This window comes from Mauremys reevesii, linkage group 1, assembly GCF_016161935.1.
Source record: "Mauremys reevesii isolate NIE-2019 linkage group 1, ASM1616193v1, whole genome shotgun sequence".
Taxonomy (NCBI): domain Eukaryota; kingdom Metazoa; phylum Chordata; order Testudines; family Geoemydidae; genus Mauremys; species Mauremys reevesii.
In genome coordinates this window covers 218,944,620-218,962,753 of record NC_052623.1, presented here as the reverse complement: position 1 = coordinate 218,962,753, position 18,134 = coordinate 218,944,620, and the positions used below count along the sequence as shown (strand labels likewise).

The window sequence follows — 18,134 nt, the reverse complement described above, 5'->3', positions numbered from 1 at the left end:
CCCCACAGGGCTGTTCCAGGGGCTCCAGTCCCCCACCCCAGGGCTGATGGGGCAGTAACCTCACATCACCCCTTTGTGATGCCCAGGGACCCTACAGGGACAGCAGCTCCATGCTGGGCTCTAGGGCCCCCCACAGCACCTGGGGGCAGGGAGCAGTTCAACTCCCATGTTGGGGGCTCCTGGTGCCTGCAGGTGACAATATCCTCACAGCCCCTCCCCCCCTCCCACCCCCATGGACTCTCCCTCACACAGCCTCTCACACTGACACCGCCATGGACTCCCCCCCTCACAGCCCCTCCCTCTCACAGCCCCTCCCTTCACACACAGAGGGATTTGTTTGCTGGAGCCTGACATTACAAACCCAGGGGTGAGATTTCTGAGGATTTACTCACTGAACCCCCTCCCCCTCTCACCACTGCCCTGAGTGCAGAGGGGCTGGGCTCAGGCAGCCAGTTTCATCCAGGTATTTCACACCCCAGATCGCGAGAGTCTCCTCTGACCGTATTTACCAGTGACACGGCGACTGGACGGGGGGTATAAGGGGCTCCGGGAGGCTGAGCCTTCCCAAACAGGGTAGGAAATGCTGGATGTGACACACCTCCCTTTGGAGGGGGGCTGGGCCGCTGCCTTTAGAGTGCCACCGACAGACCCTCCCGAGGAGAGGGGGAACCACCGGCACTTTCACCATGGTCCCGCCTGTGCTCTGCCCTCTATGCCCTGCCCCTGCTCGGACTCCTCCCATGAGGACGCCCCCCCACCCACCACTGTGGTAAGCAGATCTTCCACCTCATCAGCCCTGATCCAGGTCTCTGCTGCAAATTATTCCAGCATCTGGGAAGGACAGCACAGCAGCCCACAGCTCCACCTCTGGCAGCAATTTGCTCTCACTGGGATAGGAGGCAACAAGTCTATCACTGCTCAGTGTGTGGTGAATGTCTCTGTGGTCTCTGCCCTTCATGGTGGGGAGTTTCCCCACTGATCACATTTCTTGCTGGGAGGGGGAGGGGAGAGAGAAGAGGCATTTTCCCCGTTTCATTCCTCTCCATTTTCTGCTCCTCCTTTCCCTTCCAAGGTCCTCCCTTGCATTTCACATTGTGCAGTGGCGCCCTCCCTGCACCCAGGACTCTGGAGAATCTGAAGGAGCAAGATCCCATGGGATCCTCAGTGATCAAGGGACTTTTCCACCTTCCAGGAGCCCCCAGCTTGGGACTAAAGGCAGCTCTGGGCTTTTCCTCTTTCCCTTCCTGGGGATCAAAGTCATGAAGGCTTTTCCTTGCCTCTTGGATCTGAATTAATGTCCCCTTTCCCACTACCTGCTCAAAAGAAACAAATGTTTTTAACCCAGGTGAGTGGAGTTAATTCAGTTCTCCCCCACTGCAACTTGAGACCATTGCTCCTTGTTCTGTCATCTGCCACCACTGAGAACAGCTGAGCCCCATCCTCTTTGGAACCCCCCTTCAGGTAGTTGAAAGCTGCTATCAAATCCCCCCTCGCTCTTCTCTTCTGTAGACTAAATAACCCTAATTCCCTCAGCCTCTCCTCCTAAGCCATGTGCCCCAGTCCCCTAATCATTTTCATTGCTCTCCACTGGACTCTTTCTAATTTGTCCACATCCTTTCTGTAGTGGAGGGCCCAAAACTCGATGCAGTACTCCAGATGTGATCTCACCAGTGCCAAATAGAGGGGAATAATCACTTCCCTCCATCTGCTGGCAACACTCCTACTAATGCAGTCCAATATGCCATTAGCCCTCTTGGCAACAAGCGCGCACTGTTGACTCATATCCAGCTTCTCATCCACTGTAGTCCCCAGGTCCTTTTCTGAAGAATTGCTGCTTAGCCAGTTGGTCTACAACCTGTAGCAGTGCATGGGATTCTTCCGTCCTAAGTGCAGAACTCTGTACTTTTTTAGAGGGGAGAGTTTTAGGGCTATTGTGATTCAGGAAGCCATACTATAGGATGCCTTCCTGGTGTGAATTTGACAGGTGGATCAACATAGATGCACATTGTGACCCTTCTCAGGGAGCTGAGGGCTGAGAGTTTCCTTGTTACCATCTGCCACTAGGAAGAGGGACTTTTGCATTTGGCAGTTGGATGTTAGTGACCAAACTCACCCAGAATGTCAGGCACTCAAGCACCCACCTCTGAACTACAGCAGTCCTGCCAGTTGACAATAGAGGCACCTTAACCCCTGGTTCCTTCAATGTGTTCCCATTTGGGGTCCAGCCCTGATCACCAGATACTCAGAGAAATCCAAGATTCTCCCTTCCCAAAGCAATGGTATATCCCAGGTTACCAGTTTTACTGTAGATCACTGCTCCTGTATCACACACAGCACTTGAGTACAGTCATCGAAGAAATGGAAATGTATTTAACAAGGGATAGAGACTTAACAGAAACAAATGTGAGTGATGGAAACCAACCATAACCAACAAAATGTCAAAATGCAACCTACACTTTTTAATAGTTACCTTTCCTATCTGAGGAGATTCTCACCTCATGTCACTCTATTGTCATGATTGCTAGTCCCTAGAAGCCAGGGCCCTGCCTTTCATGAAGCACCACTGGTCATTAGGGATCTCCTTGGTGAATGGACCCAGAGTGTTTTTCTCCACCGTTTTAAACCGAATCAGTCTTTTGTCTTTATCCACAGAAAGGACGATCTCCTCGTTGTCATATTGTCCTTTTCACTTCCACAGGGTTTCAATGTCTATAGTCTTTGATGGTTTTCCATTGTTTTTTCTGGGTTGGTGCAAAGGTTGACAATAATAATTGGAGATATACCAATCTCCTAGAACTGGAAGGGACCTTGAAAGGTCATCGAGCAATTGAGCAATACATCGCATAACTGGTCAGCAAGGGATGGAAGACAACTCCCTCCCACTTGAATGGGCTGTCCCCACCAAGACCTATGATTGGGGTGACTCACTTTCACGACAATATCATATGGGCATAATTTTCCATGTACTTACATTATTCCTTAAATATGACTCATACACACCTCTTGCAGTGCGTAGGAGTATCAATGATTTACAAGCTTTCAGTAGAGATCTCATTACTATGCTTCCTGGATAAATAACATAAAAGCAGTATATTAGGTGTAGTGAGTTTGTCAGGTCTGAGACAGGAGTTGCTTGTGAATAACAATGACCCCCTTTGCCAATCAGCACCAATGAGCTTTTGTCACACATGCACTGAGCTATACCCTGATAGAATAGAAATGCCAGCACAAAAAACAGAGAGAGGAACAATAAAATACTAAAATAACAATGGTTGGAACTCTCCTTTTCTCTCAGTCTTTGCATTCATGGGCACTAAGAGGTGTAGTTACAGTTGAGGAACCAGGCGATCGGACAGCTGGCTCAGCCCTCCATACTAGTAACTTTTTCACATACAGGGAGATGGGTCAAATTTGGAATTGATGTCATGACTCCCTTCCCAAAGGGGATTAATTTGTCAAACACTGGAAATATTCTTCTGACAACCTAACACTGTCTACATTGGGGCTCAGGTCACAACTACTACTACTCTCAGTGGAGAGGACTTTTCACACCCCTGAGAAATGTGGCTATGCCAACACAGCTTTTCAACATAGACCAGCCTTTAGATGGCTTATTGATCTGAAAGGTAATGGACTTCAGCTTTTTCCTTCATACTGATGGTTGACAATTGCAGCTTTCCTACCTGCTGGACACATCCTATGACATATGTCAGGCCGCTCCTTTGCAAATCAGAGAAGTGGGGAAGTCAATGACCCTTACAGTCTAAGTGGGTAAAAACTGATACAACTTGTCTCCTCGCATCGTTTTCCTTTTAATAGAAATAGACATTGAAATGAAGCAAAAAAAGTTCTATTTGAAACACAAAAAGTTAAAATCTATACTGGGCCAATATTCTCTTATACACACTTTCTCACACACATTCTTCCACCCCAACCATTGGAGTGAGGTTTTCTACCAGAACTTCTTGCACTACAGGGGGTAAATTAAATCAAATTAACTTCTCAAGATTAGCCATCATTTCCTGTATGACTAACAAAACAAAAAACAAGACAACTATCAGTTTTCCAAAATAATTCAGATTGTCACACAATTAGTCTCTTCTTCTTTAACCATTAACTTCACCTATAATTTCATTTTCACTGGTAACAACATATTCAAAGATCACAAATTCTTGTCATATGTGTTAGTTTTCTTTTAATCCCCATTGCCAACAACTGAACCTTTGCTCAAGTTGTGGTTTGTCCCAACGTAGGTCCCAACACTTCTGTGAATTCATATATCTCTGGTGCTTCTGCCATGTGTGTTGGTAGAAGGGCTCGCCTATGTGGGTGTGTTCGCATCACGAGGAAAAATACCTCTCTTTTCACACTTTTTAATCTTTCAAAGTAGGGGGAGGTACGGAAGTGATGTAAATGCATTAAACACAAGAGAAAACTAACTGGTCTAAAGGCATTTATCGGGATAACTATATTGCTCAGGGGTGTGAAAGATCCACACCGCTGAGCAACGTAGTTACACATCCCTAACCCCCTGTGTAGAAAGCGATACGTCAGCAGGAGAGCTTCTCCTGCCAACATAGCCACCGCTGCTTGTGGGGGCTATACTAATAAAGTCCGATGGGAGAGATCTCTCCCATTGGCTGAGAGCATCTGTAATAGCAGTGCTACAGCAGCGCAGCTACATTATACAGATGCATCAACATCAGCTTTATTGTGTAGCCACAGCATCAGACACAAAACCAGAGAAAGAGGGCTCAACATGCGTGTTTCTAGAAGTCTGAAATTGGAGCCTGACACATTCGTTGCCTCATTGGTTACCATCATTTCTACAGGCAACCAGTTTGGGATCCACAGGGAAGGACTGTCCTATGAAGCACTCTCTCTTTGGATCCAAAAGTGAAGGATGATTTTTCTCAATCTAACGCTGGCATCCTTTGGAACTGTAATCAGTGACACTGAACTAGGAAGTGGAGTTCTACAAACAATTTTCCTTGGGTCATTGGTCACCACAGTTTCCTTTACTGGGGTGGAAACCAAGAACTGAGTATGTACTCTTTCCACCCCTGTTCTTTCCAAATCCTTGGCCTCGATTAGGGTAAATTTACACTTCTCTGAAGTAGAATCCTTTACAAAACCACTCCAAATCTCAGCAGTGTTAGTGAGGAATAGCTTCCCAAAACATGCCCAGCTTTTCTTTATTTTGGTGGCACAGTTCCAGGCAAGGGATTGGATACAGGGCTGGATCATAATCTTTGTTTGTTACCAGAGCTGGAGATTCTATTCAAAAATAGCTATTTTTCTGCAGCCATTAGATTTCCAACACTGATTTTATACACACTTTTAACACCTACAAAGAATAAATTCAACAAAAAACACACTTCTATTTCCTCAACATCTGGAAAGGGCATGAAGGGCAGCATTCCCCATAACATAGGATTAGCTAGGAGAGATCTTTTGTAGGGCCTGAGCTACACATCATTTGGGAACCAAATACATGGGCATTTTGCCTACTTCAAAATCACTTACCATGGAATCCTCTCCCCAGATCATCTGAGACAATATCGACTTCAACAATCGAACTACACTGTGATCCTTCAGTTAGTTGGGGTTCTGCTGTTGTTCACCATTTCCCTTGGAAATTTAAAATTGCTGCTGTTTGTTTGTTAGCATGTCCAGTAAATTGGACAGTTCTCCCCTGTTGACAGAACTGCACTTGAACTTTCTCCATGTTATCATGGAGAGATGGGGAAAAAGCAAAGCTGAAGTGAGAAATTATGACTTTAGCAAAAGGCCATTTGTCTTAATTTCTCCAATAAATCTGAGCTACATCCTATTAAACTGAACTATTATCCAACTGGATGACCAAACAGCCTTCAGGAAAGATAGAAACTCACATCACAGAGAGACAGAATACATGACAATGGAAGTGTCAAGTGAAATTCCAGAACAGGTTACATCTGATTATTCAGAATCAGGACAAGAGATCCTCCCATCACATTTTTTTTTGATCCATTCAAACCTGCTTCATTCAGCACTGTCTCAATAGTCAGTTATGTTATTTATAACATGTTTGGTGTCCTAGCATCCCCATAATGGGGGAAAAAACAGCCAATTTGCCCGAAGTGACTTTACCAATAGATGGGACCTGGGATTTAAACTCCCAAGGATCACACTGTGTTTGGGATCCATTTGAATTCCCCTTCCACGTCTTTGACACTTTCCTCTCCAGTCATAGCAACTCTGATATAGGATTAAAGAAGTCAAAGCATCATCTCCAAGCACAGACAATGGAGAATTCTTCATCACAGGACACTTTGAGAAGTGGATGGATAGAATGTGATGAAGATAAACTCTACATGGCTCAGACAAACGGTAACAGTTCTGCTGTGGTGGGGAAGGAGCGAATCTCTGAGCCGCCCCATATCCTTCCGGTATCACAGAGGCTAAAATGACACTTTTTTTCCTGCCTCTGCTCCTCTTCATTTACATATAATTTGAAAAGGTCCCAATATAACTGCTCTTCAGCTCAACCCAGAGAAATGTGAGAACAACTGGCAATGATACAATCTGAATCACTAGTGACTCCAACAATAACTTTGTAATAGGAGGAATGGTATAAATGTGATGTTCTCTGGTTCCTCATAGGAAGGGCACCTTTGAATTACTCATGAGACAATGGAGTTGATAGAAAGGACAAATGGGTCCACCTCAAAACAGGGCAAACTGCAAAAGGCAAAAATGGGCCACTCATCTGGTCAAGTTGATAACAGTGCTGCAAACAGTTCAAACAGCTTTAAAAGTTACTATGTGGGTGTCACAGGGTGAGCGCAGGCTCTCCCACTTTTGTGCCTGCACCCACCCATGTCTTTATTTACAGTGCTCGTTCAGTGCTCAGATCCCCCAACAGTTAGTGCCCCACAGACCCTCCCCGGGGTCTCCGGGCCCTTGAGGCTTCCTTATTGGCAAGGAGATAGAGATACTGCCCTCCTGTCTCCTCCCAGACTAACCTCCCCACTGAGGTTTGCCCAGGGCTTTTACAGCCTTCTCCTGCCTCAGTCCAGTTGTCACTACTTAACCCAGCACGTTCCTCTGAGCCAGCCCTCATTAGGGCTTGCAGCTGGGCTTCCTGCTGAGTACCTGCATCTCTACCCCTGGCCTACCAGCCAGAGAGCAGGCTGTAGCCAGCATTTTGGCAGGGCTTTAAAGAGTTTTTACCCCTGCCCTGCCACAGTGGGAATCAGGAAAATTATTAACGAAAAATAAATAATTGATAGCCCTAGAGGTTTTTATGGCATTGATCTCCCTTGCAGATTCTCTGATGTCTAACATGGGCTGAGTGCCAAGAGAAGGTATTCCCACACTCACTGCATTCATAGGGCCTTTCCCCTGTGTGAATTCTCTGATGGGTAAAAAGGTTTGAGCTGCGATTGAAGGTTTTCCCACAGTCACTGCATTGATAGGGCCTCTCCCCTGTGTGGATTTTGTGGTGTTCAGAAAGGGCTGAGCTGCTAGTGAAGCTTTTCCCACAATCACTGCATTTATAGGGTCTCTCCCCTTTGTGGATTATCTGATGCCTAACAAGGTGCGAGCTGCGATTAAAGCTTTTCCCACACTCACTGCATTCATATGGCCTCTCCCCTGTGTGGATTCTCTGATGGCGAAAAAAGCCTGATCTGTGAGTGAAGTTTTTCCCACACTCACTGCATTCATAGGGCCTGTCTCCCGTGTGGATTTTCTGATGATCAGAAAGGGCTGAGCTGCTAGTGAAGCTTTTCCCACAATCACTGCATTTATAGGGTCTCTCCCCTGTGTGGATTATCTGATGCCTAATAAGGTGCGAGCTGCGATTAAAGCTTTTCCCACACTCACTGCATTCATAGGGCCTCTCCCCTGCATGGATTCTCTGATGCCTAATAAAGTGCGAGCTGCGATTGAAGCTTTTCCCACACTCACTGCATTCAAAGGGCCTCTCTCCTGTGTGGATTCTCCGATGCTTTATGAAGACTGAGTGGTGATATACATTTTTCCCTCCCTCAGTGCATGTTTTTTTTCTCTTTCCCATGAGGATTTCCTGCTGGGTTGTAGTTTCATTGAGGTCCTCCTGAGTTCCCCGACAGGAAATATATTTTCCCACTTTCTCCCCTGTATGGTTTCTCTGCTCTCTTTCTGGTCTGTGCTGAATCTCACAGGAGTTTCCCCACTCATGACTCCTGGACACATTCCTTTTTGATCTTTGCGATAATGCTCTGTGTTTATCCTCTTGCTCAACATTTTCCTGCTGAGAATTCTGCTCCTCTTTCTCACACACCATTGCATCACCTGCTGTGATAGAGACAGAAACCTCAAACAGGGATGGAAAGGGGAAGGCCAAACCAAAACAAGTGCTGGAGAGAGGTGAAATAAAAATCAGGAACTGAACTCCCCCAAACTCTTCCCCCAAATGTAGTGGTAGGATTTTATGTTGGTATTTTATATAATTTGGAATGAAGGATAAAAAATAATTATGTAGCATGTATTAAATGTATTGGTGTATGATTTGATCACATCCTGCCAGTCACCCTTTTTGAATAACAGATAGTTATTAATGAGTAGAGATACATCAGCCAGAATCTGTGTCTGGACTGATTTCAAGGCAGTAACAGCTCTTTGAGGTAGGTTTAGCATTTTAAAATAAGTAAAAAAATGCCACGATTGTTTTCTTTTGCATTGCAATTTGATGTTTCTGTTCCAAATGTTGTGTGTAAATTAATTCTGGTTTGTGTGTGAATGAGGAATGTGTGTGTTAAGAGGTAAGTGTGAAGGTCATCGCTGAACCAGATGTACGAGGTAGGAACTGAAAAAAGACGCAAGGGCACCAGGAGGCTGCAATACGCCCCTATTGAAATGTCAGAGGAGGGCAGATTGATGATTCTAAAGATGAGACAGGCACCTATCAGTGGGGACAAGATAGCTGTGATCAAAACCAGCATGGGGTAACTCCCTGAGGGACTTGATGAAAGAACAAAATAAAGGATGAGAAGGACAATTTAAGAAAACAAGCACTTGTCAAACAACAATTGATTACAGCATGACGGTGCAAAACTCATTGGTTCCAATGAAGGAAAATCACTATATGAACAGGGTGTCTTGCCATGAAACTTTGGGTTCATCCTCCCAAGATTTCCCCAGAGCATCATGTCATGACCAACGGAACCCGGCTCCTCCTACCCATGATCAAACTAGCTGGCCACTAGGTTGATCCAGACTCTGGACTGGTAAGTTTAACATCGACTGGCGGGACAGTGTGTGTGTGTGTCTGGTGTGTGATTGAATGCATATGCTAATTGTTGTATCTTCAATAAATGCAGTGTATTGCCTTTTCTCCTGAAAAAGATCCCATGTGCTTCTTATAAGCATAAGAGGGTAACACCCACAAGGCAACTAGCTAGCACATCTTGGAGAGACTGTTCAAATTAAGTGGTTCATCAAGACACACTTGGTTGACAATGGATCATGGGAGAAACCCATCTAGACTCAGTGGACTGTAATGTAAATGTGCTGTCTGGAATCTAGGTAATGGATTCCTGCAATGACTGAGGGAAATTGGGCATGAACATGGGATTTGCCCATGTGACTCCAAACTCCATCCTGTTACTGTAATTTTCCACAGTAAGAACCACGGGATGCCCTTCACACAGCAAAAGCTATAAAAAGCCCTGGAAACACCTCCATTTTGTCTTCAATCCTGCTTCTTACCTCTGGATGAACTTTGCTACAGACTGAAGGTCTGAACAAAGGACTGAATGACCCATCCAAGCTGTAGATGTACTCCAGAGACTTGACTTAAGCCAACAGTTTATTCCATCACTGCTATAAGCCTGAACCAAGAACTTTGCCATTACTGGATGTAAATGATTCCCTCAGCCAATTTTAACTCTCCCCTTTCTTTCTTTTTACAAATAAACCTTTATTGGCACTAAACCTTTTTACGAATAAACCTAAAGGATTGGCACCAGTGTGATTTTTGGGTAAGATTTAAGTTGTATATTGATCTGGGAGTGACTGGCCCTTTGGGATCATAAGAAACTATTATTTAATGACATTGGTTGTAAAGAACCACTCGTCTCTGAATCCAGTGTTTTTGGTGGTGATATAAGAACTGGAATGCCTGAGAAAACTGCCTTTATGTTTTCTTGTTAGCCAGTGTGGTGAAACAGGAGTTTACTTTTGTGGCTGGTTTGGTCTATCTTATAAAAGGACAGGAGTACTTGTGGCACCTTAGAGACTAACAAATTTATTTGAGCATAAGCTTTCGTGGGCTACAGCCCACTTTATTGGATGCATGCTTATGCTCAAATACATTTGTTAGTCTCTTAGGTGCCACAAGTACTCCTGTTCTTTTTGCAGATACAGACTAATATGGTTGCTACTCTGAAACTTATAAAAGAATAACCACCAGTTTGGGGTTGTGTTTGCCCCATTTCTCAGCAGTTCTTCCTGAATTTGGCATCCTCAGTTGACACCCACTAAGGCACGGTGACAGGGTGCCAAGGGAGGGGGCTGGGTCATGGATTTACAGGGAATTAGATGACCCAACCTTCATACCGTCTCCCTTGGGACTGTCCTCTTTAGGGTATGCCTACAGTGTAACAGGGAGTCGGCCACCTTCCAGGCTGAGTCTCATGCTAGCGCATTACAAATGGCTGTGGAGACATTGCTTTGATGTTAGGGCTCTTCTTGGAGTTCAGACCATCCAGCCCACCCACCGCCCTCAAGTCCTGGCTTTAGAACCCAAGCTACAACCCAACTGCCTACACCGATATTTGTAGTGAGTCAGCATGGACTCTGGCTGGGAGTCAGCTTCCAGATGCAGTGCAGACATACCCTTAATGGGCAACACACTCGCTTTAGCATTTTCCAAGGGTGAACCCCGGTTCCCCTTAGAACCACAGAGTTAAAAGGGACCACAAAGGTCATCTAGTCTAACTCCCTGCCAAGGTGCAGCATTTGCTGCGACTAACCAGCCTCCTTTTGAAAACCTCCAGTGAATAACCTTCCACCACCGCCCTAGGCGTCTGTTCCATTCTCCTACTGTTCTTCCAGTTTGGAAGTTGTTCCTGAGATTTAATCTAAATCTGCTGTGCTGTAGTTTGAACCCACTGCATCTTGTCCTGCCCTCTGTGAGAGGAGAGAAGAACTGTTCTCCATCCTCTGTATGGCAGCCTGTAGAGGGGAAGACCAGCAGGGACCACAACCCACCCGTTGGGCTACAAAGCCAGGAAAGCCACCTCCACCCCTCCGGAAGCTGAGGGGCGGGACAGGAAACAGAAGTACAAAAGGAGGGGGCCCTGCAGCTCAGTTGGGCTGAAGCTGCTGAGGGAGACAGACGCTTATCATCCGCTGCCGGAGCGGGACACCGAGGACCTGCTGGGGCGGCCGCCAGAGGACTGGCCAAACCTCCCAGGGTCACCAGCCAGTCGAGGTGCCAATGAGCTGATGGGGCTGCCACAGACACTGAGCCGGGGAAATGGAGGTCAGAGGTACCAAACCCTGGGGATTGTAGGAAGTAGCCCAGGGAAACTAGACCATTGTCTGGCTGAGTGTTGGGCTGACACTAAGTAAGGGTGTTGTGGGCGGATCCCCACTGACCCAGTGGTGGATTACACTGCCACTGTTAGGGCCTGGGGCTGGGACTCAGTGGAGTCAGGTGGGCCAGGATCCCCCTACCTCCTGCCACCCACCTTTGGCCAGGAGGCCTGTGTTGGTTGACTGTCCGCTGAGCTAGGATGCTAGATTGTTTGGTGCTCGCCCTGGGCAAAGCCCCTAATCGTTTGCTGCCCCACCCTGCCTCAGGGCCTTGAGACTTTGCAACTCTGCCCTGAGACAGACCAGGAGGGACGACCACACACACTCACACAGTACTGGAGCACTGGTTCCGAGCTTTGCTTAGGGAGAACTCATTAGAGACTATGGCAAAAGCATTCTCAGTGTAAGGCCCCAAATATCTGCCTCCCTGAAACCCTCCCTTCCCACTGCCACCAGATCCTTCCTGCTCCTTGGAGCAACCACTCCCCATCCCCTTCCCACTATCCTCAGTCTTTTCCACTTCCAAGCATCCCAGATCTCCTACCCAATCCTCCCCCTCCAACAGCACCACTGATGGGACCTCCACCCCCTTTTCTCCATTCCCAGGCTCCCACTCCCCCAACCCACCACACTCCCTGTTCCCAGGAGATTCTGTCTCCGATTCCTCACCTCCTCTTCCTTCCATGGTACCCATCCCTTCCTGATTCCCTCTAGTCTGATCTTCCACATACCTATTCCTTTCCTGCCACTACACTCAGTCTGCCCTATCTTGTGGCACCCCACAAGCACTAGCTCTCCCATCATCTTCTCCCCTCCCACTCCTCCCTGCTCTCCTTACCCCCTACCTCCCCTCCCCCCGCCAGAACTCCTGAATAGGAACCTCACACTGCTCTCACAGTCATTGGTTGGTTGGGTCAAGAGGACATGCTGTGGCCACTGCCTCTGAGCTACACCCATTCATCTGAGTTGGAGCCTTACCACTGTTAACTTTCAGACTAGGTGTATTGTGTGTTTTGCTGCACTCTGAAGGAGTTCCTCTTAGATGTTTCCCCTGATTCCAAAATTTCAGGGCTGCGAGCAATATTTTAAAATGTTTTAAAATCTACTCTAGCCTCTTCTGAGCTGCAAAATTTTGTCAGCATAGCTCTGTTTGTTAGGGATGCAAAAAACCACATCCTTAATTGACATAATTATGCTGGCAAAATCTCTCATGCAGACACAGAGTGCTGAAAAAGTCTATTAAAAAATAAGGAAATCGAATGCCCATAACCTACATAAATACCGAGTACAGGTTGCCCAGTTCTACTGCATGCCTTTACACTAGGTGGGTGATGGCTAAACTTAAACCTCTGAAAACCAGAAGAGGAAGAGTTAATATGCAACCTTAACTCTGCCCCTGGCCGTGCAGCTGGCACTAGCCGCTGGGAGTGTCTCAGTAAGGCTGGTGCAAAGATTAACAAACTAACAAAGGAAGTGGAGGTTTCTCCATTTTTTGAAGTCTTCAAGTCGGAGTGGATGCCTTTCTGAGGGAGGATTTAGTCCAACACAAGGTATTCAGCTCAGTACAGCAGTAACTGGATGAAATTCTATGACTAGTGTTATACAGGAGGTCAGACTAGATGACCTAATAGCCCTTTCTGGCCATAAAATCTATGATTCTACAATAGATATGAAGGACTAAGAACGTGCCATTGTTTGTGTTGTGTTCACAGGTGGGAATAGCAGCATTTAGCCGCATGCCTCCAGCTGTGTGCACTGGGTCAGCTGTAGCTGTAACTGGATGGTGGAGGGAGGAGTTGGAGCAGCTTGGCAGAGCTGTGACTGTGATATGAAGGGAGGTGCATGTGAACCCTGAGGGTCCTAGTCTGCCCCATTTCAATGCACACAATGGGCTGTTGCTGAAACAGGGCAGAGCCGAGCTGGCATTGTGGAGGTGGCGTGAACCTTAACTCTTCATTTCCTCTTCTAAGAACCGAGGGGACAGGAATCCTTACCCAGCAAGGTCACATTCTCATAGTTCTCCTGCATGACGTCTCTGTAGAGGGCTCTTTGACGGGGGTCCAGCAGAGCCCACTCTTCCCTGGTGAAATACACAGCCACCTCCTCGAAGGTCACCGGCCCCTAAAAGAGCAAGAGCCCCCCACTCAGTACCTGCTGCCCCACTCACAGCCCCACTATTCATAGGGGAGAGGAGCTGATCAAAGGGAAGCTCTGGAAGGGTCACAGTCAGCAGAGTCCCACCCCCACCCTGTTCAGAGCAGCCAGGAGGCAAAACAGGAGGGGAGCTAGAGATCCCCTCACCCCCCCCCCAGCAGACAGAGGGGGAAGGGTCTTCTCATCCATCACACACCTACAAGCCAGAGGCTGATGCGGGGGATGGGGCCCCAGCAGGCTCCAGGGTCAGCTCCCCAGTAGGAATCCCAACAGGCTTCCCATTGCCAGCAGCTGGAAGGAAGGGGAGGGGTTATCTACTCTAGGCCCCACTGGTGGGTAACCTCCCACCCGCTCCTTCGAATCTCCTAGCAGCCTCTGGCAAGTAGGTTCATGTTCTTGCACTGGGAATTTGATACGTTTTCCCTGCGCTGTCCAGGGTTCCCCCACCAGCCCCGTTCTACAAATAGGGTAATTGCCTCCCCCAAATCCAGGATTTGGGTTAAACAATTCCTAGCAAGTTTGTCACACGCCTTGTCCCCCTCCCTTTCTCCACCCTGGGTATTTCCTGCCCCCATCCCACCTCCAGACTGAGCTCCCCCAAAGATCCCAGGCCCTCAGTATTTCCTGCCCCTCTCCCTCCAGCAGGAACCCACTAGCAACCCCGCAATAATCCCTACCTGGACTGGCTCCACTACAGCCAGTTCCCTTCCCTGCCCTGTGGGAGGCTGGGACAATCTGGAGCCAAAGGTGGGTGTTACTCTGCCACCTGTCAGGGTGAGAAGGGTGACAGGGAAGATTTCAGAAGGGCTTTTAGCTCCTGTCACATCATGATCTTCCCCGGCCCTTTCCCTGCACAAGATGTTTCTGACTCACATGCTAGGAAAATATTCCATCACTTTATCACAGCCCAGACCCAGCCTTTCCCACCAGCACTCAACCTGCTATGCTAATTTTAAAACCCTGTGGGGGCCAGGCGAAGGCAGGGATAGGACAAAAGGCTCTGGGGAGTGTTGGCAGTCAATGCTAGACAGGAGGTCAGACCAGATGATCCAGTGATGCCTTCTGGCCTTAGACTTTATGACTCTGTGACTGGATGTGGGCAGGTTTGGGAGCTTGTGACCTCCCCTCACACCCACTTATTTCTCCTTCATTTTCTGTCTTCTGTTCCCCCCTCTCCCCGCCTGGGAGACTTAGTGACCAACGATCCCTGGGTTCCTTTGCTCTCTTGCGATCGCTGACAGCACTCAATGCCGGTTTGGATCCAAACTTTCTGCCTCGTCCCAATCTCTACTAACCACCGCAGGGGTTTCAGTCTCGCTGGCTGGGATACAGGCAATGAAAGGGTTACTGTGCACAGCTGCAAACTGCCTAATTTCAGAGCTGAGATAAGTAAGCAAGTACCACTTATTGGAAGCAAATTTTTTCCGATCTCCGAACATTTAGTAAAAAAGAAAGAATAAAACATGTATCCGTGCTGAATCTAGATATAACTTGTCCATTTCAAGAGGCAGACAGAGAATACTTGACCACAATGAACAGGGAAGTGCAGGAGTGGGGGAGTGAGATTTTCTTTGCTTTAGATCATAATGAAACACTCAACATCTCACAGCCTCCTGCTCCTGACTGCCTTTCCTGAGCCCCTGGGGGTCGCAAACCACCAGCTGAGAAACACCAGCCTAGACCATTCTTTTGTATCGGCATTGACTATGCATGGGAAGCGAGTGCTACATTGGACCCGTACAAAGCCTGAATGAGCCCAGTGCAATGGCATGTATGGACCAACCCTGGGAACTGTTAATTCCAATAACACTCACATTTTGAACTCTCTTCCTTTTTACATGGGGAGTTTTAAGAAGACGAAAGTTCATAAGATCTTACAATATCCTATAGCAACAAGTTGATGAAAAGTAGGTTACATTATGTGGAAGCAAGGAAAGAATTAATAAGGATTTGAAGGGGATTTTAATGCATGTTAGTCAGTTAGCAAGAGTCAGGCCATACTGTGACCCTAATGACGTGAGATTTGTAGAAGCAAGATAATGTAAGACAGAGTGAACTGTGTGAAAGTTATTACGACCTTGCAATGTGCAGTCTTGTTTTTTTCTTAGTAGTGAGATAAATAAGATAGCAAAGAGGCTTATGCATAAACAAATGCAAATGTTTTCTTTTTACTGTCTCCAGGATTGCTAGCTATTGTCTGTAACAAAGGTATAAAGGCTTGATGTAATTGTTTACCAGTTGAGAGACCTGTCCGGGACTGGGGTGACCCTGTGTCCTATGGCACTCTCTCCCTCCATTGTAATTACTGGAGAAATAATAAAGTATTTGATTTTGCTGCACCCAAACAAAAAGCGAGAACTGAGTTTTTCTCTGACAATTATTTTCAGCCATGAAGGCCATGCACAGGTGCAAAAAAACCAACAACAGAAAATTCAATTAGTCCAAACAAAAGGGGGCTAATGATGTTGTTCAGGGCGAGTGCTAAGCTCTATGTTTGGTGAACAAGAAAACGTGGGAACAAAGTTACCTAGGGCCAAATTTGGCCTTAGGGACATGGATTTAATTAGTAAACAAAATAATAAAAAAATAAACGATGCCAACCACTTTTATTCCTTTTGGGACTTTTAAAAAGAGATGGGGCGGGGGGGGGGGGAAATCATCTCCCACCTCACCCCTGACATGGCAACACTGCTACTAAACTGATATATTTCCTTTCTGAGAGGCTTTGTTTTCATTATATTTTAACTTGTATTCCCTCCTCTTTCCCCTCATGATGCACAATCATTAATTTGCACTTCATTTTGACCATAGTTGTATCCTGTTTCTCAGAAAGGCTCTAAGGGCTTGTCAGTTAAAATCAGGGCCGCCCAGAGGGGGGGGGGCAAGTGGGGCAATTTGCCCCAGGCCCCGCAGGGGCCCCAAAGAGAACAGCTGAGGCTCCCGCCCCGGCCCCTTACCCCCGCCTCCGCCCCTCTCCTGGAGCCTTAGCACATCAAGCAGCGTCCTCAGACAGCGCCACAGCATGTCTCCGGTGGGGCCCCTGAGCCCCGCCCCCTCAGAGCCGCATGGGGAGGGGGCGGGACTGTGAGCTCCAGGCTGAGCTCAGCTCCCTCCGCTCGGCCCGGAGTTCGCAGCCCCCTGACCAGGCGGCTCTGAGTGGGGCGGGGCTCAGGCCCCACTGGAGACACGCTGCAGCTGTTCAGTGAGGGGCTGAGGCTCTGGGTGAGGAGGGAGCCGGGGGTAAGGGGCCGGGGGGGTTGGCTAAGAGGCAGGGAGTCCCGGGGACAGTCAGGGCACAGGGAGGGGGCGGAGGTTGGGGGGGCGGTCAGGGGACAGGGAACGGGGGTTGGATTGTGGGCGTTCTGAGGGGGTGGATAGGAGTTGGGGCAGACAGGGAGCAGGGGTGGGGTCCCGGGGTGGTGGTGGGGGGGGGGTCTCTGGGGGACAGTGAGGGGACAAGGAGCAGGATGGGTTGGGGATTCTGAGGGGGGCAGTCAGGGGGCAGGAAGTGGGTGGGGGTCGGATAGGGGGCAGGGCCAGGCTGTCTGGGAGGCACAGCCTTCCCTACCCTAAAGCTCATTCAGCAGTTTGAGGCTTGCAGAAGAGCCAAGCTGTTAGCTTTTCCATTAGGGCTACCATCCCTTTCACTTCTCAAATGCCAAGTTATAGTCTATATTTAAATTTCAGTGCCATAGGGAGATTCATGTCAGGGGAGGGTAGCTTCATTTAAAATTAGCCGCTGGGAGAGGGATCACATGAGAAGAGCAATATCCTTCCCAACCCTACGAAGGGAGACCCCCCTCCTCTGCATTCCCTGAGGCTCCAGAGGGGTTAATTCAATGGTTCTCAAACTTTTGTCCTGGTGACCCTTTGACATAGCAAACCTCTGAGTGCGACCCTCCCCCTTATAAATTGAAAACACTTTTTTATATATTTAACACTATTATAAGTGCTGGAAGCAAAGCGGGGTTTGAGGTGGAGGCTGACAGCTCACGACCCCCAGTAATAACCTCGTGACCCCCTGAGGGGTCCTGACCTCCAGTTTGAGAACCCCTGGATTAATTTAATTTTAGCACCCTGTATCCATTCACATGCATGTGCTATTTTGAGCATTTCAGTTTTGACAACATAGGCTCATCCCAGATTCTGGAACAAGCTCAAATGCTCAGTTGGTGGAGTATGTACATAAGCTATACTAAAGACAAACCCACAGTAACCGTCTCCAGTTTGTGAGGGACCACATGGAGCCAGTCTCTAGGAAACAGGTAAACGCATGGAGATTAAGTCCATTAATGGCTGTTAGCCAGGATGGGTAAGGAATGGTGTCCTAGCCTCTGTTTGTCAAAGGGTGGAGATGGATGGCAGGAGCGAGATCACTTGATCATTACCTGATAGGTTCACTCCCTCTGGGGCAC

At 47.7% G+C, this 18,134-nt stretch overlaps 1 protein-coding gene across 1 annotated transcript in view; it reads left to right on the top strand.

Annotated features, from left to right (window-relative positions):
• Window positions 1–13,287, top strand: part of LOC120370495 (zinc finger protein 383-like) — a 29,445-nt gene extending 16,158 nt beyond the window's left edge. The window contains exon 4 of the mRNA XM_039485343.1: window positions 13,278–13,287. Within this exon, the coding sequence (XP_039341277.1) occupies window positions 13,278–13,287 (10 nt within the window). The remainder of the gene's footprint in view (window positions 1–13,277) is intronic.
• Window positions 13,288–18,134: the final 4,847 nt, after the last annotated feature.